The sequence below is a fragment of the Panthera leo genome, chromosome B3 (genome assembly GCF_018350215.1).
Source record: "Panthera leo isolate Ple1 chromosome B3, P.leo_Ple1_pat1.1, whole genome shotgun sequence".
Lineage (NCBI taxonomy): Eukaryota > Metazoa > Chordata > Mammalia > Carnivora > Felidae > Panthera > Panthera leo.
In genome coordinates, this window is record NC_056684.1 from 132,987,695 (window position 1) to 133,012,314 (window position 24,620).

General features: G+C 49.1%; 2 protein-coding genes across 4 annotated transcripts in view; one reads left to right on the forward strand and one right to left on the reverse strand.

The window, feature by feature from the left end:
• The first annotated feature begins 1,420 nt into the window (after nt 1–1,420).
• On the forward strand, nt 1,421–14,881 carry PSMC1 (proteasome 26S subunit, ATPase 1). The gene is made up of 11 exons (XM_042944073.1): nt 1,421–1,477; nt 5,241–5,294; nt 6,536–6,632; nt 8,103–8,227; nt 8,475–8,660; nt 8,814–8,942; nt 9,752–9,848; nt 12,041–12,230; nt 12,729–12,880; nt 13,430–13,584; nt 14,530–14,881. Exons 1-11 carry the CDS (start codon nt 1,475–1,477, stop codon nt 14,662–14,664), a joined length of 1,323 nt encoding a protein of 440 aa, XP_042800007.1. The 5' UTR covers nt 1,421–1,474; the 3' UTR covers nt 14,665–14,881.
• The window catches only part of NRDE2 (NRDE-2, necessary for RNA interference, domain containing), a 51,906-nt gene continuing 37,826 nt past the window's right edge, over nt 10,541–24,620 (reverse strand). The window contains exons 10-15 of one of the 3 annotated variants that reach the window (XM_042944071.1): nt 23,104–23,490; nt 21,418–22,346; nt 20,170–20,308; nt 17,034–17,105; nt 15,298–16,581; nt 10,541–14,268 (exon numbers count right to left, since the gene is read on the reverse strand). In XM_042944071.1, the coding sequence (XP_042800005.1) occupies nt 16,456–16,581; nt 17,034–17,105; nt 20,170–20,308; nt 21,418–22,346; nt 23,104–23,490 (1,653 nt within the window). In that variant the 3' untranslated portion in view covers nt 10,541–14,268; nt 15,298–16,455. Of the gene's footprint in view, nt 14,269–15,297; nt 16,582–16,677; nt 17,106–20,169; nt 20,309–21,417; nt 22,347–23,103; nt 23,491–24,620 lie in introns of those variants that run through there. The other 2 variants (XM_042944070.1, XM_042944072.1) reach the window with 2 other exon arrangements.

Here is a 24,620-nt window from a genome sequence, read left to right on the forward strand (position 1 = left end):
TTGTGAACGGTGTGAGAAAGTGGTCTAGTTTCAACCTTCTGCATGTTACTGTCCAGTTCTCCCAGCACCATTTGTTAAAGAGACTGTCTTTTTTCCATTGGATGTTCTTTCCTGATTTGTCAAAGATTAGTTGGCCATACTTTTGTGGGTCTAGCTCTGGGGTTTCTATTCTATTCCATTGGTCTATGTGTCTGTTTTTGTGCCAATACCATGCTGTCTTGATGATGACAGCTTTGTAGTAGAGGCTAAAGTCTGGGATTGTGATGCCTCCTGCTTTGGTCTTCTTCTTCAAAATTACTTTGGCTATTCGGGGCCTGTTGTGGTTCCATATGAATTTTAGAATTGCTTGTTCTAGTTTCGAGAAGAATGCTGGTGCAATTTTGATTGGGATTGCATTGAATGTGTAGATGGCTTTGGGTAGTATTGACATTTTGACAATATTTATTCTTCCAATCCATGAGCAGGGAATGTCTTTCCATTTCTTTTTTTTTTTTTTTTAATTTTTTTTAACGTTTTTTTATTTATTTTTGAGACAGAGAGAGACAGAGCATGAACGGGGGAGGGGCAGAGAGAGAGGGAGACACAGAACCGGAAGCAGGCTCCAGGCTCTGAGCCATCAGCCCAGAGCCCGACGCGGGGCTCGAACTCACGGACCGCGAGATCGTGACCTGAGCTGAAGTCGGACGCTCAACCGACTGAGCCACCCAGGTGCCCCTCTTTCCATTTCTTTATATCTTCTTCAATTACCTTCATAAGCTTTCTATAGTTTTCAGCATACAGATCTTTTACATCTTTGGTTAGATTTATCCCTAGGTATTTTATGCTTCTTGGTGCAATTGTGAACGGGATCAGTTTCTTTATTTGTCTTTCTGCTATCTTTCTAATGTCCTGGTGGGTGTACTAAATGATCAATGTTACCAACCAGGTGCAAGACTAGTTATTTTAAGACAACATGTGACATCATCACAAGCCACAAAGCATCAAAGGAAAAAAGAAAACGCATCCAGGTAACTCATTAGACAAGGAAATACTCTCAGATGATCACGTCTATTCCAGAGACCAAATAATAGCTTAAATGTGATCCAAAAGTTTATGTCACCTTCGCCGTTATAATTCCATTCCAGTTCTTGGAGCAACACGTGAAATTCTTCTCAGTTAAGATTTTTGCAGATTTTAAATATTTTATATTTTCACAACTGTCTTACTTCTTTCAAAGTCTACGTCGTCGTCTTAAACTGTTGACAACAGCCTAACAACTTCGATTTAAAATTGTTTTTTCAAGTAAAATATTTTACAAGATTCACGTTTTGCTTCTAAGTTATTTCGTTGCCCCACCAAGCCCTTGGAGAGCGACTCCGTCAGGGAGGGATTTGGCTCCTCTCGGCTTCCGTAGCGTCACTAGGCAACTTCCTCTTCAGTCGGCCGCCTTGGCAGATGCATATCCGGTAGCGGCGGTTCAAGCGGCCGGAGCAAGATGGTGAGTGACTAAGGGTTTCGGCCGGTGGTGGCGGTGCGACGGGGTCGAAGCGACCCGAGACGAGAGGGCGAGGCGGCTCCCCGAGGCACTCGGCCCGCCCGCCTTCCTGCCCGCCGGCCCGCTCTCCTCGGGGGTCGGGGGCTCCCGGAGACAGTGCTCAGGTCCGCCGAGGCCGACCAGCGGGCCCGGACCGGGTTCCTGGGGCCCCTGGCGCGCAGGGTCCCCCGGGAGGGCTGCTAGTGGGGCGGCGGAGCGGGTCAGGGCGCCCGGCTTCGCTCCTCCGTCGCCCGGGGCCCCGCTGACCGGCGCGGGGAGTTCCGGCGGGAGCCTCCCTGAGCACCTGGGACCAGTGCTTTCTGAGCCGCTCAGGTGAAGGGCTGCGCGACCGCCGAAGAGGGAGGGATTCGTTCCGGCCGAGGAGGGGAGAGCGCGGCGGTGGACGACCGCGGGGAGTGGGGGCACTTGGGGAAGGCATTCAAGACTGACGTCTTTGTGACTGGTGCACCTCGGAGGGGAGGCTCCCGCTAGCAGTTGTTCGTTAGTTCAGTAGGCAGGTGTTTATTGAGCACCTGCAACTTTTCTTTTGGCCAAGTTCTGCCCTAAGCGGTGAGGGCACAAGAGGTGAGCGTGATTGGCGAAGTCTTTGCCTTCATGGAGCTTACATTGTAGACAAGGCGAACACACACACACACACACACACACACACACACACACACACACACATCGAAAAGCAGACTTGCAATATGATGGCAGGGAACGGGAGAGAGAGATGGGTGAGTGGCCAGTGCTATATGGTTGTTTATAGAAAGGGATGGGATGGCTATTTTACATAGGGTGTTAGCAAAGGCCCCTCTGAGGAGGTGAGATTTGAGCAGGGGTCTAAACAAAATGAGAGTAGCCTATGCAGACATCTGAGGGGAAGGGGCTCCAGGCAGAAGGAATAGGTAAGCGCAAAGGGCCTGAGATGGCAGTGTGTTTAGCCTGTATCCTGAACATCAAGAACGCAGACCACATAGTCTTCTAGGTCTTATAAGGACTTCGGGGGTAATGTTCTAAGCATGTGCTAGGTACTTCTCCAGCGTTATTTTCCTTGTCACTGTCATTGTTATTGAAGTAGAGCTGCTGGCACAGTGTTAAATTAGTTTCAGGTGGACAACCCAGTGATTGGACGAGTCTGTTCTCTGCCGTGCTCTCACTGTAGCTGCCATCTGTCCCTTTACAGTGCAGTGCTATCCCAGTGCCACTGTCTGTATATTTATGTGCTTTATGTGCCGTACCTTTTACCTTTTATCCCCGGGATTTATACCTTTTATAACTGGAAGCCTGTGCCTTCCATTCCCCATCACCCACTGTCCCTTTCCTCTGGCAGCCACCAGTTCTCTGTGTTTATGGATCTGTTTCTGCTTTGTTTTTTGATGCCACGTACAAGTGAAATCGTGTCGTATTTGTCTTTCTGTGTCTGACGTCATTTAACTTAACACCCTCTGGGTCCGTTAATGTCACAGATGGAAAGATTTTTTTTTTTTTTTAATGGCTGAGTAATGTCCATTGTGTTTGTGTGCATTTACACGCCACACCATCTTTATCCATTCATTTACTGATGGACCCTTAGCTTGCTTCCATATCTTGGCTACTGTAAATAATGCTGCAATAAACATAGGGTTATATTCCAGCATTTTCTTCTTATCCTTACAGTAATTATTATCATCCTCACTCTACCAAGGAGGAAACAGAGACACATTAAGTGGCTGTGCTATTACACAAACCCTGCCAGTCTCTGCTAGAGGCCATCTAGTAAAATATTGGTGTCCAATAGACCTTTGTGATTCCTGGCTACATCTCTGACAAGCTTTGTGATAATAGGCAAGTCACTTACCATCTCTGGGCCTTGGTTTCCGTATCTGTAAACCAGGGGTTATGATTGTGCCAACTTCATAGAGTCTGTAAGAAGTAAACTAGATGATACCCTGAGAATGCACAGTTTGGCATAGAGTAAGGGCTTGAAATGGGTATATTTGTTATTGTTATTTGAGACTGAGAAACATCTTGTAAGATGCCCCAGAAATGAAGGGGTTTATGACCTGTACAGGAAGATGCCCTCCTGTGGGGCCAGACTTGCGGGATCACGAGTGGTAGATGAACCTGGGAAAGGTCAGCTGCAGCCAGTTTGGCAGGGGCCACGTCTGCCACTCTAGAGTTTGGACATTACACCATAAATGCTGGGGAGCAGCTGAAGGTTTTTGAGGAAAATTAAAGGATCAGCTCCTTGTTTTACAAAGGAATAGCTGGATTGGTGAGGGGAGAAAATGCTGTGGGAATGTGAGTCGAGGTCAGAGTTCTGGATAAAAACAGAGATGGGTTAAATGAGAGTGAAGAACTGAACCAGATAGATTTATTTCAGAGCCCAGATTTTGTAACCAGACTGGTAATTAAAATCCTGACCCTAATGTTTCTCGTTCACTGGTGATACTGTATTGCTGAGGAGTTACTGTGAGTCATGCACATGCTGAGTGGTTTATGTGCCTTACCTCATCTTTAGTAAGGGGAGCTAGAATCATCCCCACTTTCTGGTTAAGAATGCTGAGGCTCAGGGAGGTGACCTGCGTGATGGAGTTTAAAGCTAGATGCATCTGATTCCATAGCCCATGTTCTTAGGCTCATCGCAGTTCCTCGTCTAAAAAGTGGGAATGATAAACCCTACCTTGAAGGGTGGTGTGGAATTAATGAAGTAGTAAAGGAAAATGTCTGGTACAGACTTAGGCACATAGTAAGCACCCCACAAACATTAGCTGCCCCAGCCAACAGCACATTTCTTTAGGAGGTGTAAGTAAGTATGTATTAAAGGCCTGTACTTTGGACAGCCTACTGCGGTATAACTAACTCTGTGAACCACAGTTTTTCAGAGCCTGCAATTACCTTCTTCAGAATAAAGCACAGAATTTTAAGAATCCTGCAGGTGGGGAACTATATTTGACCCTAACTCTTCTAGGTAACAATGATACATTGTTCTGTCTTGATAATTAAACTGGTGGTGTATTAATTTAGAGGTGCTTACGTGGAAGTGATTTGAGGGGACTGCGGGCTCCTCTATTCAAGTAAGTTCACTATTGTTTAAAATGCCACCAGCTTTGAGATACTGTTCTTTATTAAGCCATCCCTTGTAGCCGAGGGGTCTGTTTTAAAATCCCCAAATCCCACGAGTGTATTAATACACTTGAGTTCTTGATACCTTAGGGTGATTTAGCTTTTCAGGTTGGGAAGAAAGACCTGCCTGAGAGCCCCAGGCTTTAGAGATGGGAAGTATATAAGTTGCTTTTGAAAGGAGAGTCTCCTGGGTCTTGGTGTGATCTTAGTAAGGAGTAAACGATTGATAAACGATTGTTAAATAGGTAAAATGACTTAGCTTTGATGACCTAATTTCATGAAATATACTCAAGTAGTTTTATATTAAAGAATGTCAAGCTCTACTTTCCCCTCAAAAAAGGGGTGGTCTTAGAATCCCAGCCTCATTATGATACATCAGTTTCTTAGTAGACTTGTCCTTGATTTAAGATGCAAACAGTTGCAGGGTAGGGCACACCATTGATCCACTAACAGCTTTTCAGGAAGAAAAGAAATTTCTACGATGCTAAATGTACATGTTGACTGCAAGGTACATCTTAAGTCCAGAATTGTTAAATGGTGTCATGGAATCATGGGAAAATAAGGATGTTCTTTTGAAGTGATCACATTCTGAATTTATACCTCTGATTTCTTTTTTCAGGGTCAAAGTCAGAGTGGTGGTCATGGCCCTGGAGGTGGCAAGAAGGATGACAAGGTAAATAAGCCAGATGTGTCTGTGATGTGAGTAAACATATCTTGTGCAACATATCTTGGCTGTCAGCTGAGAAGTTCTTTGGGGACTCGTGAGTGTCAAAATGCAAAATAAGTAATCCTGTAGTTTTTTAACCAGCCTGGCCTCACATACAGTATCCGTTTCATGTTGTAGAAGATTATTGACCTGTCAAGTAAGTAATTATGAATTAATGATTTTTATTTTTTTATTTTCATTTTAGAGAGAGAGAGGGGGTGAGTGGGAGGAGAGGGGAGGTGAGGGGAGAGAGAGAGAGAGAGAGAACGAGAATGAGAATGAGAATCTTAAGCAGGCTCCACACTCAGTACAGAGCCTGACACAGGACTTGATCCCACGACACTGGGATCATGATCTGAGCCGAAATCAAGAGTCAGATGCTCAAATGACTGAGCCACCCAGGTGCCCTGAACTAATGATTTTTTTTTTAATTTATTTTGAGAGGGAGTGTGGTTGTAGGACAGGCAGAGAGAAAGGGAGATAGAATCCCAGGCAGGCTTCGCACCAGCAGCATAGAGCGTGACACAGGCCTCAAACCCACAAACTGTGAGATCGTGACCTGAGCCGATACCAAGAGTGGAATGCTTGTTTAACCAACTGAACCACTCAGGCCCCCCACCCTGAATTAATGATTTTTAAATGTGTAAAATAACACTACAGAGTGTTGAAATAAATTGCCAGTAAATTAGTGTTTAATATCCTCAGATGTGAAGAAGAATTGTCTCATTATTTCAGCTCAAACTTTTGGTATATAATTCTGAATTCTGACCTCTAGTCCTTATTGAATAGTCTATCATTGTGTATTGTAAAAAGAAAGATCAAGAGGTGTCAGTTAAGCGTCTGACTCTTGATTTCAGCTCGGGTCATGATCTCACAGTCCGTGAGATTGAACCCCACATCAGGCTCCACCCTGACAGTAGAGAGCCTGCTTGGGGTTCTCTCTCTCTCTCTCTCTCTCTCTCTCTCTCTCTCTCTCTCTCTGCCTCTGATACGGATTCCCTCAAAATAAATAAACTTTAAAAAATAGATCAGTTACATTCACCAATTGCAGAAGTGTAAACCTAGCTTTATTTGTAAAAGTTTTTAATAGCATTCTGAAAGATAAGGAAAATTACAGCCCCGAGAAATAGATGATGGCCTTACAGAAGTTTGTGTTTTGATATGATCTGTGTGGTTTTTGTTTTTTCCTGCTGTTCTAAAAATTCAAGGACAAGAAAAAGAAGTACGAACCTCCTGTACCAACCAGAGTGGGGAAAAAGAAGAAGAAAACAAAGGGACCAGATGCTGCCAGCAAGCTGCCACTGGGTAATGGTTCCTCCCTGCTGTGTCGGTTCCATGAGAGCCGTCTGTGTGTGTAGCGTAGAGGTCGGAATGTGGAGTCAGGAAACGGGGTGGCTGCAGCTCTGCTCGCGGGTGTGGCCCTCCTCTGGGCTGCGGTAAAAGCTGTGTTTTGGTGTTAGCGGCGTGCAGACGGTATACAATCATGTCTCGCTTAAACAGCCAGCTCCTCTGAGGTATGAAGAGTGTAGTTTGAGATTAGAAAAGTCAGATTGAGCTTGAATAACTTAGAAAACACGCTTATTCCCCGAAGAAATGGAACACCACTGTGTTGGAATGTCCGTCTTGGGATTCCTGAACACCAGCTGTTTCAGTGGCTTCATACTGAACATAGACTGAGATTCAGATCAGGTGACCTGACCCAGCCCACCTCTGTCCTCAGCCCGTCACTCCCCTTGCTGTCGTTCACACGGCCCTGCCTTGTGTTCTTTGACTCTTACCCACATTAGGGCTTTTGCCGTTTGCTTAAAAACGTTCTTCCCCCCTCTCCTTCCCATGGCTGCCTTCTTCTCATCACTTCGTCTTACATAACCCTCCCATCCCCATCTAAACAAGTCTCTTCCTGCTTAGATGAAATAATTTCAATAAATGTTGGTTGGTTAAGAAGGAAAGGAATCCGACAATTTGAAAAAATGAATAATGAGTCAATATGGTATCGGTAAAGTCTAGGTCCTCTGATTGCCAGAAGAGCATAGGAAGTCAGGTCACATGGGTCATTACTATATGGTAAGGTGATGTCTGAGTTCTGTGGGAAGAGGATGAAGTATTTAACATAAATGGCTGGCATATTTTATTTGCTGTTGAGGGAAAATGAAATTAGATCCCTTTTTGCCAGATGTAGTACAGACGTGAAAATAAGTAAATGAACAAAAATTCAGGAATATATTTAACCTCAGGGAAGGAGAGACATTTTGAAGAAACCTAGGAACCACAAAAGAAAAGATTGGCATTTTTGTCTATATATGCTAAGATTCCTGTGCAGCAGGGGACTTCAAGCCAAAAGAACGCAGAAGAGTGTGGAAAAAATGTTTGCCGCCTATGTTAATACCACTGATATCTCACGGTCCTCCTACAAGTGGATGCTTTTGTTCTAGCTAGCATGCAGCATGTATTCTGACTGAACAGCACTTGTAGCTATTTTTATTAGCACCTATGGGGAATAAAACACCGAAGCAAACTATCTTTTGGGTCCTTGAGTTCTCTTTTTCTTATATATAAAGACAGTTCACTTAGTGTATGTCATTTTGTATTAGCTGTCTGGTCATGGAACTCGTCCCATTTTTACCTGCTTGCTTAGAACTGCCAAAGTCTCTCTTCCCTTTGCATTTAGGCACCTGCTTATTAGCTTATTTAAGTCTTAACCTTTTTTTCTTATGGGTGGACTTAATTCATTGCGAACGTCAAGCTCCACATACAATAAAACTTTTTTAATTACAGTGACACCTCACACTCAGTGCCGCTTAAAATTACTGAAGTTAGAGAGAATTAAAGACTATCTTCTCATGGAGGAAGAATTCATTAGAAATCAGGAACAAATGAAGCCTTTGGAAGAAAAGCAAGAGGTAAACGGAGAAATTACTGTAACTTTGATTTTACAAATTGACGGTTTTAGTTATTAAATAGAATTCAGTGAATAAGTGAAATTCAAGCAGTTGACCTGTGCAGGCTCTTACGAATCATAAATTAGCTGCTTTTAAAGCACCACCTGCTTTGTAAACGTAGTAAAATCTAGTAACTCTAGTAAAACTGTCAGCATTGTCTACCTTTTAGGTCTAACCCGCTTTTCCTTCATGGCATACTCTTACATAGGAGGAGAGATCAAAGGTGGATGATCTGAGGGGGACCCCGATGTCGGTAGGAACGTTGGAAGAGATCATTGATGACAATCACGCCATCGTGTCCACGTCTGTGGGCTCAGAACACTACGTCAGCATTCTCTCCTTTGTAGACAAGGACCTGCTGGAGCCAGGCTGTTCGGTCCTGCTCAACCACAAGGCAAGTTGCCGGTCTCGAAGCCCCTAATTAGGGATGCTTCCTCCTTCCTCTCGGATCCGCCCATTCGTGCCGTTCTGGTGACTGGCATTGCACTGTTGTAAATGGATTGTGCAAACCTCACGTCCCTGCGGTAAAACTTAACGTTCTCTGTAGGTACATGCCGTCATAGGGGTGCTCATGGATGACACGGATCCCTTGGTCACGGTGATGAAAGTAGAAAAGGCCCCCCAGGAAACCTATGCTGATATTGGGGGGTTGGACAACCAAATCCAGGAAATTAAGGTAGGTCTAGGCACCGGCTCTGGGTTTTTAGACTTTAGATTTCTTACTGCTGCTTCATTTAGGGTGCTCAGAGTTATTTTGCATATTTTTTTTCTGTACTGATCAAGCAGTAACAGAGCTTGCCAGTGTGCTCTTTTGTAGTTGTTAATACCGAGTTAGGTAATGGAAATAAATTGGGTGATTGTTGCTTCAGCAGCTGCAGCTTAATCCTTTTTATATGCAGTGTTTATTGTGTGTGTGATATATAATGTTTCCATCTGTGTTAACTTCAGCTGTGGCCATCTGGAAACCTCCAGTGATGTGGGGACAGTGTGAGTCGGGCGAAGTGCAGTGGTCATTCGGGTTGGCTGTGGGCCAGCCACCTGCACGGCGTCTCGTCTGTAGGGAGGTCATGCACAGCTGTCCCCGGTCTCCACCCGGCACCTCTCAGACAGCTCGCTCTCTAGCCAGCGTGTCTGTCGGTGTAACAGCAATCAGAAAATCATCCCAGCTCCTGTCTGTAGTTTAAATGGAAAGGGTGTATTTTCACTTGAAGTTCTTTTGCTCAGGAAGAGCTTATTAAATGTTGCTTCTGGAAAGTTAGAGGGAAATTGGGAGCAATAGGCAGGGGGCGGCAGCTCAGGCGGGACAGATGTCCTCTTCAGTGTGTCCTTGCTGCTAGATGAAGTCACCCACAGTGTCTCTAACAGTAGTAAGTGAGGTTTTAGCTTATTTTTGTTGAAAGTGAGCTATATTCTTGACGCCGGTTAATGGATCTGATAATTTTAGTAGGAAAGCGTTTTATTTTTACCAGTGTTTGTTTTCTGTAGGAATCCGTGGAGCTTCCTCTCACTCATCCTGAATATTATGAAGAGATGGGTATAAAGCCCCCAAAAGGGGTCATTCTCTATGGACCACCTGGCACAGGTACGTATGCTCTGTGTTTGACACTCTCTGGGCACTCAGCTGATCTCCTGAGCTGCAGTATTAGCTTGTTATAATTAATTCTTGAGTAAGGATGCCACAATTCCTTAGTTTAAAACAAAGTTTTCTAAGCGGCATTTTGGACGTTTTTGGAATAAATACGGAAACATACCTATTACACAAAAGTATATTTATCTGTATAGTAGATGCTTAGAAACTGAATTATCTTAGACTTGAAATTGTAGACTTAACAGACTTAACGTGTTAAAAACAGTAGTGGGAATTGCAACAAAAAACGAACAGCAGTAGGCAGCCCCCACCCCAAATGCCTGCTCAGTGTGAATGCATTTACAGTTTCTTAGAACTCCTCTTGTATACCTCATTTATATGCTGTAAAACATAAGGCTTTCAAGTATTCATAATTCAAGATTAGTGTGAGTCTATTAAATATACTTTATAAGACAGGAAATAAACCAGGATGCTCAACCTTGGCTGTACACTAGGATCACCCTGGAGCTTTAAAAAATACCAATATTTGGTCCCATCCCTGAAAATCCCGATCTGCATCTGGAGTGTGTGGCCAGACATCAGAACCATGGTGGAGAACCGCTGATTTAAAACCTATTCTGTGCTGTTCAGATTAGGTTCATTCTCTGGTCCATTGGTACTGAATGAATATAATGAATACATAGATGGAAGATAAAAACACATATATTTGGTTCACCATGCGACTAGTTGACCTGAGTAAGTTGTACAGTCCAGGACTTAGCAGTACATCGCTGTGTAAATTCCAGAGGAAGCACAGTTATTTGAGTGAATTGAAACCACGTTCCCAGGAGGATCCTGAGAGGACTGGGGACTGCCCACAGTGGAGGGACTGGGAGACAAGTGGAGACGAGCTCCGGAGGCATGGAGCTTCTGCAGCCTGTCCTCTCACAGCCCAGGAAATCAAGTGTCAGGCCAGTGACTACTAGCCCAAGGCCGCGGTTGCTCTGGGAGTGAGCTGGCGACAGGGCTGAGGCTGGAAGAGAGGCCTGCTTTGGTGCATGTGCACTGCTGGGGACCGATCTGAGGAGCTGGGGTGAAGTACAGGGTGGTGGGCCTGCCAGGAGGAGGAAGAAGCCGGTTCGGTGAGCCCTCTGGCTACTGCAGTGCCACAGCAGCTGGCCTTGGCCGCTTCTGGACTGAAAGATGCCACCCACTTAGGTCCTTTTTGTCTTCTGTTCAGCAGCCTTAGTCGGTTCTCTCGGGGAATCTCCGCACTTTAAGCCTTCACACCCAGCCCTCTGTCTATCTCACCACAAGGATGTCGTGGCCACATCTTGTAGTAAAGCTTAGCGCCTCGTCCTTCTTCCCACTTGAACTAAGTCTTCTGTGTTACTCCCCGGCAGCCTCCTCCCCTTCCCCTGCGGGCCTAAGGTTGGTCCTTTACCAGCCCTGCTCTAACTGCCACCGTGTCCTGATGCTCCTGCTTGGCCCTGTGCCCCCGTCCTCACTCACCGTCAAAGGGGCCAAGGTCTTCCAGCCCTAAAGTTCACAAAATGGCTGCCAGATCTCTTGGTTTTGACCTGAAATAGAAATCTCAAGGAACGGGGCAGGACTGGAAATGTTTGAGATCCTCCCTGAGATTGGTGAGAGGAAGTTCCTCACAAGGACACAACAGAGACTGAGAAAAGTCTGAAGAGCTATCATTTGTGGGTTTCACTGGGAGCTGGCCCCGTCTCAGCTGAGCCTCGGGGAAGCCCAGCCAGCACAGCCACGACTCCTCGGGTGGCCCCGGGGGCTACAGGCCTGGTGCTAAAGAGTGTTTCCTTAGGTCAGACCTAGGGTTCTCAGGCCATTTTTCCATCACTGATTGTTTCACAGAGTAGAGTTTGGATCTCAAACCCTGGTGGCATGCGTTGGGTTAATAACTTGCAACTTCTGTGCAAGTTCGAATAACCCAGTAAAGTGTATTTTCTGACACTATGATGATGACTTTAGGAAGATGGTTAAAAATAATCAGAACGTTCTGAATTTCCTCTTATCTGCCTTGGAGAACATAATGTCAAGACACTGGAATGGTGGCATGCCTTTTCATCGGAGGGATCTGCCCGTTTTTTATGCCCGTTTTAGGTGGTAGTGACAGGGTTTTCAAGTTAAGACAGCACTTGAGGGTTTTTTCACTTTGTCTTTCTTTTTCTAACCTAAAATAGGTAAAACCTTATTAGCCAAAGCAGTAGCAAACCAAACCTCAGCCACTTTCCTAAGAGTGGTTGGCTCTGAACTTATTCAGAAGTACCTAGGTGATGGGCCCAAACTCGTTCGGGAGTTATTTCGAGTTGCAGAAGAACACGCGCCATCCATCGTGTTTATTGATGAAATTGATGCCATTGGAACAAAAAGGTACATTTTTCTCTTTGTGTCATTTAGAGGTAAAGACCTTGTAGCTCTTGTCTGAGAATGATCACGGAGCACTGCCTGTGTGGCCTGCACATGGGTTTGCCTTGGCTCCTACTGTACGTGGCTGTGGATGCTTTAGGCTCTGCTCCGGGGTGCCAGGTGACAACCACCCGGGAGTCGTGACCGTCTGGAGATTAGTGTGCAGCCATGCCTTGAGTTTCCACTCTGAGCCAGGCATCATCTGCACTCTGGGGACACAGCCATTGTCACAAGGCTTTCCAGGAGCTCATAGTTGGGTCGGGGGCTCAGATACCGAACGTGCAATCTGAATTAATGATGCCATCTCAGGCACGAAAACATCTACAGTTTAAGTAAGATTATGTGGTGGTTGGGAGGCTGTGCTGATTTTGTTGCTAGAATTGAGGGCATCAGAGGTGTTTTTATAATTCCCCTTCAGCAGGAGATCAGTTCGGTTTTCATCCCTTCTCTTCTTTTTCAAAGATACGATTCAAATTCTGGTGGTGAAAGAGAAATCCAGCGAACAATGTTGGAACTGTTGAACCAGTTGGATGGATTTGATTCAAGGGGTGACGTGAAAGTTATCATGGCCACAAACCGAATAGAAACTTTGGATCCAGCACTTATCAGACCAGGTCAGATTTGCTTTTGTCCCATCACGGAGGATGAGTGCGTTTATAGGTGTTCGTGTTTAAGTGCACTTTCAGGGGATTTAAAAATGATACACATCAAGGCAAATACATTACTGAAGTGTAGAATAACTTCCCAAAAGCTGCGTTCCACTGAGGTAATGGCTAAGAACGTGATGTAGTAGGTGTAGTGTGGCCCTTTCCATCGCAGTCTTAAGTTGTGACCGTTTCTCTTTCCCGTAATGAACATTCTTTTTTCTGAAGAAATAGCTCCTATGGTAGCTCCAGTTAATTTCGCATTCGGGTAGCACCAAAAGCAGCAGTGGCTAGTTTGTGTGTTTCTGAAGGTACCAGAGGAGAGAGGATTTCTTTTAAACGGGACGATTTCACACGTGGATATTTACAAAGAGCAGTGTTCACTTTTCAAGATTTGGACCCTTCCCACAAGGGAAGTTTCCCTCTGAAACTGCAGGTGTGAGGAGACAGGCTCCCCGAGCCACAGCGGAGCCTGGGGGGAGCCACAGGGGTGTGACTGGAAACCTTGTATACCCGCAGGCCGCATTGACAGGAAAATTGAGTTCCCCCTGCCCGATGAAAAGACCAAGAGGCGCATCTTTCAGATCCACACGAGCAGGATGACGCTGGCCGATGATGTGACCCTGGACGACTTGATCATGGCTAAAGATGACCTCTCTGGGGCCGACATCAAGGTGAGAACCTGGGCTGGACTGTACCTCTTAGTTGTGTGTGTGTGAGGACGTTTCTTCCCAGACGACCAGAATTAGGGCGAGGCTCGGCAGCACTGAGTGTGGGTCCAGCCTGCTTTGTATGTGAGGACCTGGGTTTCTGTCAGGTAGGGGTAAGTGCCACGGTCAGGTAGGGACGGCGTGTGTTGGGCCTTTTCACGCCGGTGCCTGCACTGAACTGCGTATCGTTGGCATCTGTAGAACTAGGTTAGTGTCTTTGTCGGTAACTTCAATTCAAAGAGAGTTTTTAAATTTTGCACCAACTTTGTATTTGGGGAAATTTGAAGTCTTCAGAAAAGTTGCAACAATAGTAAATGCCCACATACCCATCACCTCAGTTCACCAAGTGTTACCGTTTTACCTCTTTATCTTTTTGTTCACTTTCTTTTTTGCTGCACCATTTGAAATATCCTGAGGGTCATAACCAGATAGAAACTTAGTGCTGAGATTGTGGTTTTATCACATCATGTTGCATGGGTTGTTTTACTTTTGGCAAGTGTTGCGAGACAATAAATGCAGTAAATGGGGAGATTTCCATTTAGCCAGAACGCGTGCTGTCTCCTCAGTGTAGGTAGATGAACTGGACGTGTGCTCTGTTGCCGCGAAGTTTCCTGGTGTAACGGGAGCTGTGGCCCAGAACGTGGCTCCCTGTAACGACAGTGGGGCGTTGGTAGAGCTTCCCTCCCAAGCCACTCCGCCGGGTAGACCCTGAGCCAGTCCTCCTCCTCAAAGCCACCTCAGATCCCCTGAGAAAATCATTAGAAGGCTTCAGACATTCACAAGATCTCATCTTTTCCCAAATGGTTGAGGCAGTTTTAGTGTGGGCGTCTTACACCTTATTTCAAAGTAGCTCTCTGAATCATTAGAACACAAAGTATTTCATTTTCTGAACATACTGTTTTCTCACAGGCGATCTGTACAGAAGCTGGTCTGATGGCCTTGAGAGAACGCAGAATGAAAGTAACAAATGAAGACTTCAAAAAATCGAAAGAAAACGTTCTTTATAAAAAACAAGAAGGCACCCCTGAAGGGCTCTACTTGTAGTGACCACATCTGCCTTCAAGGAAACGGTCGGGGTGTCCCGACTCCTCGGAGGGATGAGGCTGGGAAGCCGCCCAGAGGAACACACGTTCCTGTTGATCCTTCTTAGCAAAACCTCCCGTGTCCCTTTTTGAGCGCGGTGTGTAGGGTGCCCGCCAGGCTGCCTTCATGTGTTGGCCACATGCAGTGTTCTCCCCCCAATAAAGTGAGCACCTCCTCAGTTCGTCCCGTTTCTGGAGCCTCCACGCCAGCCACTCAGCAGCCGGTCCGGCATTAGGTGGACCAAGGCGTTAGGGAGGCTTCTGGGCGACGGCCAGGAGTGTAGACCTGAACGCCTCCTGCCCTGCTCTCCTCCCCAGAGCCGGCGGCAGGGCTGGACAACAGCAGCCACAAAGCCAGCGTTCTCTGCTGTTTAAGCAACAGGGGTCAACTCTGTGGTTCTGGCTTCAGAAGGAAACTCCGCTTTCCCTTCTGGAAGGTCTGTGGAGCATGAGGGTTCTAGCATTCTTGGGGCAGGAAGGTATTGGCGTTACTAAGCAAGGTTCCCAACAGGAATCTGCCCTGCCTGCTCGTTCTTAGGTTCAGAAACCTCATCCCCCTCAAGGGTTCTCAAAACCTGTTAGAGCTCCCCCTTACCTTTCTTCATCCATTTCCGGCACTTCTCCCCTCTCTGAACAGTTCAGTCTTGAAGCCGCGAAGGAAGCGGGGCAGATTGAGGCAAGCGTCCACTTGGCTGGCCAGCCACCTTCCTCGGGTGACCTGACCCGCCGCCCTTCTCCCCCACCAGTGTCCGCTGGTTTCTAGGCAAGATTCTCTTCCACGACACGGGCTTCTCTGGATGAGATGCCAAAGAAATACAACTTCAGCCATTCTAGAGATCACGATAGAGTCAGCAACTGTCCGCGTTTCTCTTAGAGCAGGACCTCAGGGAAGATAGAGCAATTTCCTCCTAGCTCAGTGTCCTTAATAATGACTGCAAGGGCGTGTCCTTTTCAGAAGAAAGTGGTCTGAATGTGGATATTTACGTTTCATTCCATTCATACCCTCAGAAATCAAAACAAGAATGTGGCCTGGCAGGTCTGGGTCTGGGCCTCTGTGTCACAGCCCCCAGGCAGGGGTCCTTTGGGCAGCGCCCCCACACTTGGTGCACCTAAGTCCCCAGGGGGTCCTGTTCAAGTGCAGGCCCTGACTCAGAAGGGCTGAGGTGGGCCCGGAGGCTGCATCTCTAACAAGCCCCCAGGTGATGCTCCTGGTCCACAGAAGGGAGGTGGCATCAAGAGCCTAGCAAATAATGAGAAACTTTTAAAACAGGAGCGAGGCCAGAACACCAAGTTTTAAACGGCTCTTAAGGGCAAAAGCTGCTCTCCTGCTCACCAGCTGCGGGGAGAGGTCCGAGTGCTCAGAAACCAGACCTTTCCTACCACGACGGCAGGACCACCAAGGATGCGGATGGGGAACGTTCACGGCCGGGCAGAGGAGTGGAACAGACCTCCTGCACGCCAGCCACGACGGGTTTAGTTTTCACTTGGCAGGATTCTTCCCTACGTACACACATTCACATATACAATATGTAAACTATGGTTCTGTGTCCTTCACACATCCAAACAATGTGCAAGAGGTAAAAGACTGATAACCCAGACCCAAATTACTAAGAATTAAGAAACTTGAAAAGCGGAGGTCTCGTGACACATGCTCACACGCATGCGTCCCCGTCCTGTGCATCCCGGCTCCGGTGGGGGGGTTGGGGGGGGGGCAGGCGAGAGGCCCGGAAGGCAGGGCCCGTTCCCTCCTGGCCTAGTCCTCCAGCAGAAGCGCCAGCTCCTCGACGGGCAGGCGCACCCGGAGCTCCTTCTCCGTCATCAGGTCCAGGACCTCCTGCATCTCTTCGGGGAAGTGCTCCACGGCGTCCAGGTACAGCACCTAGGGCCAGGGGTCCAGCGCTAGCCAGCTGCCCCCACGCCGCCCCCCACAGCCTGCGCTCCCCTTCGGCCTCACTGGGCAGGACGCCCAACTCACAGAAGTGGGGTGGAAGGGGTGAACTCCAGCAAAGCCTTCTCTTCCCGAAGTGGGGTCAGGACTAGGTGGACATCTCTGTCCCCGTGTTTGACACCTTCTGACCGGGCTTGGGGACACAGACCCCAATGCTTTCAGCATCTGGGCTGAGCTTTGGGCAAATGACGGACCCCCTTGCCCACAGCAACGCGCAAGGAAAGGAAACAATCGCCCATCAGCTGAGGCTCCGCGGGGGACAGCTGCACCATGAAAGGGTCTGGCATGGGCCCTGTCCACAAGGACACGGGAGAGGGGCGGGCACCGAGGCTTGGCGGGAAGGTCCCTGGGAATGTGCGGATCTCGGGGGCTCTGGAACTTACCTTCGCCCAGGGACAATTCTGAAGTGCTTTGTAGAACACGCCTTTGCTCCTTTCTTTGTTTCCTAAGGAAACCTGAGGCAGGGGGCAAATCACAGAAATGATTACTTGAAGCAGAGAGTCTAGGGCTACAGAAACTACCCTGTACTAATCCACCTGGGGGCTCGGCTGCAGTGGGCCAGCCCGTGGGGAAGGGCTGGTACCACCACCATGGCATGTGTTCCGTGACCCGCAGCACCGGGACGGGACAAGCACAGAACTGTAGAGGACACGGCTGGTGGAGGAGCAGAGGGCAGGGGTGTCGTGCTCGGGTGGATCCGGGATTCCGACGGTCCCTCCGGAGGCTTTACGTACTCAGCACCAGCGCGGTGAACCAAAGAAGCTCTCGTACATGCTGGCCTCTCAATATGTTCTAACTTCTGCTAGCGGTCAATGGGAAAGAAGAAATGGCAGCGGAGGGTAGAATGCAATCCGGTGACCACCGGCTTGGGTGCCACTGCTCCCTTTTCTGTTTGTAAGACTGACTTCATTGAGCCCACGGCACCAGCGGATGGCTTTATACACTCTAGTTTCTTTCCCAATTGTGCAGGTACATGATCTAAACACCCGAAGAATCTTGAAAGTGATGGCAATTTCGGGGCGCCTGGCTGGCTAAGTCGATGGCATGTGCGTCTCTTGACCTTGGGGCTGTGAGTTTGAGCACCATGTTGGGAGTAGAGTTCACTTAAAAATTGTTTAAAAAAGAACGAGGGGTGGTGCCTGGGTGGCTCAGTTGGTTAAGTGTCTGACTTCAGCTCAGGTCATGATCTCCCACAGTTTGTGAATTCAAGTCCTACGTCAGGCTCTGCATGCTCAATACAGAGCCTGCTTGGGATTCTCTATCCCTCCCCAACTTGTGCTCCCTCACTCTCTCCAAATAAACGGATAAACTTAAAAAAAAAAAATTAAAAAAAAAAAAAGAACAAACTGTAATTTTAGCCAAAACAACAAGGTTCAGTGGGAAAGCGCTGGTTACTGTGTAGGGAGAACAGCACATTTGGAAGCGCCCCCCAAACAGGTTTTAACCTAAGTCCAAACCTCAGTGGGAAGAGTTAACTGTTTCCCCAATTCCTTTCTTCTCCCATACTCGCCACGGCCAACAACAAACTGTAATTCTTTCCATCGTTCTCCCAAAGAAAATAAGGGAGTAAATCCGCACGTGCGCACACGCATCCGGAAAGGCACAAAGACACAACCAGCCAAAGCACCAGCCCTCCCTATGGAGTCGGCTCCCTTCGGCCTCTCCCTGCACACGCGGCCTGCACCCCAGCATTCTGGCCCTATTCTGATTTTTCTCCCAGGTTATCAGAGCCCCGGGAACCGTCCCGGATGCCTCAGGAGCTGTGAGAAGAAGTCCTGCTCTAACTCGGCTCTAACTCCCCCTCAGTCCAGTGCTAACCTTTCCAGAAGGAGAAATCCCCCAAGGGCCCCCATTCTTTTCTCCCAAGTCAACAAGAGTTTCTTTGTCCAAAATCCGAATCTGGCTCATGGAAGATCTTTGTAAAAAATACACCCGGTCCACCTCGCACCACCCATCTCTACCGACCCAGACGGGAGACGTTAGAACTGGCAAACGCGTGAGCCATCGCTTCTCACGCTTCAAGGTCTTTCACCTGCTGACCAAGGGTCGCGTGGTAACGGCGCTGGAAATGTTAGGGAGCGTCTCCTCTCCTTCGGCTGAGTGGCTCCTGTGGCTCCACCCACGGGAGCGGAGATGCGCCTGGAACCCGTTCTGACCTCTGCCTTGGCCGCCACCACGAGTGCGCCGTGAACACCACACCAGCACCTGGACTTCTGGAGGTTTCCACGTCACACACGGGTGTCAAAATACCGAATCTGAGCTCTGGGGTTTTTTAAATGTCACAAAAACACACAAACTTTTGCGGTAATTCATCTTGATGCCGACTTCCGCCCACAAGGAAGTGCCTATTTGTCCCCGGTGGGCCAGGAGGCGGCGGTCCCGGGATCACGCGTCCTCCCTGCCACTCGGGCCTTTCAGAGGTCGGGGGGAGAGGGGGGCACACCCACATGAATTCTGAAATCTGCGAAGACGGGGGGAGGCCCAGAGCTCTCCTAATCCGTAACTTACTTGCTCTTTACACCCGACTCTGTCCTATGTCAAGTGGAAAAGTCCACAAACTTTGTCTTAAGTTACCCAGTGGAAACAGATAAGGAAGATCACTCCTGGCTTCTGAAAGCTACGACGTTCGTTACAGATCACTTGGTTTAGTAGCCTTCAGCTCAAACACTGAAGTGGCCCAGAAGCCTAGGCTTCTAAACCGCCATGCAACGTGGCAGTAGACGTGTTGTGGCAAGTGAGGCCCGTTCCGAGGCCAGGTCCCGAACCAAAGGCAAAGTTGACTCACAGACGCTTGAGGCCCAGGACCCACCCAGCAGCCCCCACACGCACAGCAGCAAAATTAAAGGGCACTGCACCATGTTCAATCACCACGGTACTTTTCAGTGAGACGAAGCTTCTCTGGAGAGGTCGTTGTAAAAGCGACATTCTAGGGTGAATCTTACCTTTAACGACAGAACAGAATCAGGATCTGGGAACTCTTATGAACAGATGGCAAAGAACTAAGGTCTCTTTCCAATGAAAGCTCAGACCACTTCCAAGTTGCTGATCAAACAAAGTCAACTCCAAGAGATCCACAGCCCGCGACCTCTTCCCCAGTCCTGAGACACCGGACGTTAGTCACCGGGGTTCCCGCGAGGATTAAGCGAGGCCACGGAGGCGTGAGGGCAAAAGCAAGCCCCTGCCAGCCTTGCCAGGAGGTGGCAACCGGACGCCTCTACCTTCCCACTTGTGACGAAGCAAAGCTCGGCATAAAAACAAAAACTCTAGGGGCGCCTGGGTGGCTCAGTCGGTTAAGCGGCCGACTTCAGCTCAGGTCATGATCTTGCGGTCCGTGAGTTCGAGCCCCGCCTCGGGCTCTGTGCTGACAGCTCGGAGCCTGGAGCCTGTTTCAGATTCTGTGTCTCCCTCTCTCTGACCCTCCCCCGTTCATGCTCCGTCTCTCTCTGTCTCAAAAATAAATAAACGTTAAAAAAAAATTTAAAAAAAACAAACAAACAAAAATGCTACATATTTTCTTACCAAAAAATTCAGGTACATCCTCCACAGTAAGGGGCACTGGCTGCCGTTGTCGCTCCGCAACGCATTTTCAAACAGGGCTCTGATGCGATGTGTCAAGCCGGTCTCGGGAATTGTGGCGTGGACCTCTCTACCATCTACCCTGCAAGACACAGGCTCACGTGACTCCGAGGCCACTTCTCGCACCCACGGCGCCACAGGAAGAAGAGGTACGTTAGTGACGGCAGACATCAGCATCGGCAGGACCAGAGTGTGTCAGGGATGGTGCTGTCCCAGGTGTGGGGGCGCTAGGGGTGCAGAGTACAGACACGATGTGGCCCCTCCGAGGCCAGAGGAAGGCAGCGTCCAGGGTTGTGTGTTTTCTACACCAGAGTCTGCCTAGACGTCACCCGCAAACTCCTTGCTGTTTTCTAAAGAAAGCCTACCCTCTGATCAGCAGAATGCAAATTCTACCTTATGAGGAGGAAAGTCCTTTCCGTTTAAGGAAAACAGAGTGACTAAAATCCCAACGGAAGAAATAAAAAACGAAGTGAAACACTGTTCAGAGGCAACTCTGAGTAGCCAGCTTCTACGAGGTCAGGGTGAAGCGACAGCAAAGATCTGGAAGGAACAATAATGCCTAAGCTAAGGTGTCCCCAAGACCACCGCCCGACCTTCAGACACGAACACTGTATCAAGAGGTAACAGTTAAGCCTGATACTATTACCATCTGGAACAACAACAGAGACTGGTAATTCTTTCCGGCTCCCTCTGGGCTCAGCACTCACCTCAGCGGCCCCTCCGAGCAGCCCTAAGAGGCAGGCTCTCAACTGTTCCCACGTTACAAAAGGGGAGCCCGTTAGAGGTGACTGGACTTGCCCAAGGCCACACGGCTGGTAAGTGGAGGAATTGGGATCTGAATCCAGAGTCCTACTCCAGGCCCGGGCTCTTGGTCCATGTGCTCTTAGCACAGCTCCTCGGACAGCCGAAAGCCTGACCGTCACCGCCCACACGCCATAAGCAAGGTTCAGGATCCCAAAAAGCACGGCCTAGGGAGGCAGCCACGAAGGCCCCTAATGAAAGCTGTGGCCACTTGCAAGGCTCTTATTCCTCTTTCCACAGGTCATCCGCCATCACCCGGAACATCCACGGCGGGCGCTCCAGCACCGGCCCATACTCACTTCCGGATCCCTGGGGCCCAGCAGGGCAGTGGGGACCCGGCAGGCGTGCCCCAAAGGTCTGTGGACACACGAACAAGATGTCTGTACTCACCTCTGAACACTTTCCACCAGTCTCTTCCTCATTTTCTCGGCCTCGATCGCAAACAACCAAGGCTCCAAGAGTTTGGTAGACCTGGTGACCGCGTCGAAAAATCTTCTGGTCTCACTGGCTGCGTGGGACCTGCTCTGAATCTGCACGTACGCCCGCCAAAGCACCTGGTTGCCTGGGTACAACCTTAACGCCTCGGAGAGAGCCTGGCGCAGAGGAGCCAGGGGGTAAAGGCTGACTTTCGTGTGGAACCTGAGCAGGCTCGTGTGCATCAGCGTCACGGCCTCCAGCGCGCCGTGGGGGCCCTGGGCGCGGGCTCCGTCCTCCGGGCCGGAGCCCCCTGGGGGAACAGAGCCCTTCAGTTTTGCGAGCACCTGCTCGTACACCCGCACGGCCGCATCGATCCCTACGGTCAAGTACTGAAAGAGCATGAAGCATTTCACCAGGCTAGTCAGGCGGTCGAAGGAGTCGCTGGGAGCCGGAGCGGACACACAGCTGTCGCCCAAACAGTCCTGCAGCGCGTGTTCGTACGCCTTCCGAGCTTTCAAGATGTGAACGGCCAGCGCCTGCCCGGAGTAGGGCCCGCAGGGCCCCTGCTCCGTCAGCCTGGTCAGTACGTGAACGGCTCGCGCCGTGGCGGCCCCTCTCGGGTCCGGCAACAGCTCCGCCTCCAGCCCGGCGTAGAGGAGGCCGAGCTCACACAGCTCACGGTCCCTCAGGTCTCTGCCCCCCGCCATGCTGAGCGCCGTATCGAACACCTTCCTGGCGTCCTCGGTGTTGCCAAGCAGCCACTCCAGATGTGCGTACTGCTTCCAGAGGCAGAAACTGTTGCGGTTTTCTGGCTCCTTCAGGAGATTTTTGGCTAGTTTCTTGCAGTTCTTTCCCTGTGACTTTAGCCTCTTCTTGTTTTTAGTGTGCAGACACCAAATGACCTAGAAGTAAAAAGAAAAGGACTCCCGAGTGCCCTGGGACTTTACGGCAACCCCTCTGTACCGTCAATGTTAGAAAGCCACACAGGCGTCGACACTTCCCGCCTTTCTCACGTGTTTGGTAAACCCTGAGGCTCTCTGAGCTGGGAAACAATTCAGGATTGTACCGAGGCCACAGGCGCCCCCACACGACTGCATCCAAACCTCTATAAACAAGGCTCGTACACCCCGAGTAGTCTCCTCCCGTGAGAGGTGGCCACCACATCTTATCAGACACATACAACCTGGTGTGTGGATCGGTAGCTCAGATCCTGTCAGAACTGTGTCAGAACTGTGGGTGTTAAGATTCACTACTGACTGGTGACCGGCAGAGGGCAGAAGAGCTCACCCTAGACAAATTTCTAGCAAACGGATATGAGGAGCAGGGTCAAGTAGCTTATTTTATCTATTTTAATAAACCCCAAAATCCTCTAACCCCCGCTTACACTTAGGCCTGGCTGTTCACACTAACTGCTCCTATAATCCCAGACATCTGGCAGCAGAAGTGCGAACACAAACGGCCCCAGTCACTGGCAAGCTGCACCCCTCTTCCTCCTGCCCCCCCCCCCCCCCCCGCGGCCCCTCAGCAGGGGCAGCCACACACCAGGAGCCTCTGGGGTCCCCGAACAAGGAGGTGGTGTGGCCCAGTGCTCCGAGGAACACCAAGAGCCCCGTGATCATGTACGAAGCCCCCACGTGGGGTGGAGGAGGCCAGAGTTACCTTCTCGATCTCGTACCGTAACCAAGAGAAGCAGAGCTGAGACCTCTCCCGGCCTGAAAACAAAGGCATCACAAGGTGAAAGATGTTGCGGATGAACTCCTCGCCCTCTCGATTGTGACCCCGGGTCCAGCGCCGGCGGCCCAGTGGGTCTGAGCAGCCAACACAGCTGACACCAGAAGAGGAAAGGTTGAGAAAAGTCAGTGGCATTTCGTCACAAAGCCCGTCATCGAAGATGCTGTTCTCATCCATGGCCAGGTAGAGGCAGGAGGCTGGAGGGCTGAGGCCAGAAGGCACGCCCAGGAACTGCAGAAAGGCCGCAACCAGCTGAAACTGAAGATCCTGGCTGGAAAGACGGATCATAGACTGGGCAATGTCATCAAACAGCACCTGCAAGAGAGACAAGATGAAGGGGCCTGCTCGGGAGCTCGGTTTGTCTACTGTGACAAACAGGGCTTCATGACTTTCCCCACAGCTCTTTTTACGTAGATGTGCTAATGACTCGATATCATTCAAATTAAATTTTAAACGGACAAGAGCTAGGTTTCCTGAAAGATACAAAAAAGTCAGAGGCCTCACAGGGCTCCAGAGAGCTGGAGGGAACTGTTGGCAGGCTTACGCCAAAACCTTCCAAAGGAGCCTAATGGATTCACAGAAAATCTAGAATCATACTCACTTCTGAAAGCACACATATCTGCTTTTGTGGTTACTCTAAGTTAACGACAGTTAACACTGTTTATTAAGATAGAAAATAATTTTATTATTTGGTGATTTCCTTGTACAAAATTGTTTTCGGAAATGAAAAATATGCCCAAAAGGAGATAAAAAGTAGCAAGGCAGGAAGGAAAGGCAGCAGCCATGGACCACGAGGTAAGAGCAACTGGAAGAGAGAATGCTAACTGCAAATGTCCACAGATGATTTCATGCAGTAACTTGAAAAGGTAAGGCCACGGAGACCAGCCTTTGTGTGAGGGCGCTGCTGACCTGCTTGGTCCCTGTGGTTCTCAGCAAGGAGGAAACCAAAGCACGAGCATAATAAAACTGGACGCCCTGGGGTTCTACTCGTCAGAACCGTCAGTTAATCAGAAAGCTGTTCTACTCCAGGCTCTGATTGGAGGAAAAGCTAAGGGACAAGGAACGGCTCACAGCAGCAGTTTGGTCCAGAGACGAACTTCCAGAAAATGGCTGGAATTCTGAGCCTTGAGAATGAACTTCTGGAAGGGTGACCCTGAGCGCCATAAAACCCAAACACCAAGACCCTACTCCTCCCGACACAATCAGCTTCAGCCGGAAAAGGGACTCGCCTGGCGATGGGCCATTCACCAAACATCCGAGAGTGGAGTGGAGGTTTCCCTGAAGTCAGCCCCTCCTTCCTGCGCAGAGCTCCCCACCTTCCTGATCCTAACTGCAGTCCGGCCACCCCATTCGCCACACCCCAAACATTCCAGGCACCCATGCTGACTCCTCTGCCTGGAGCAGATGTGGCTTCAAATATTCACTCACCATCCAGGAACATTAGC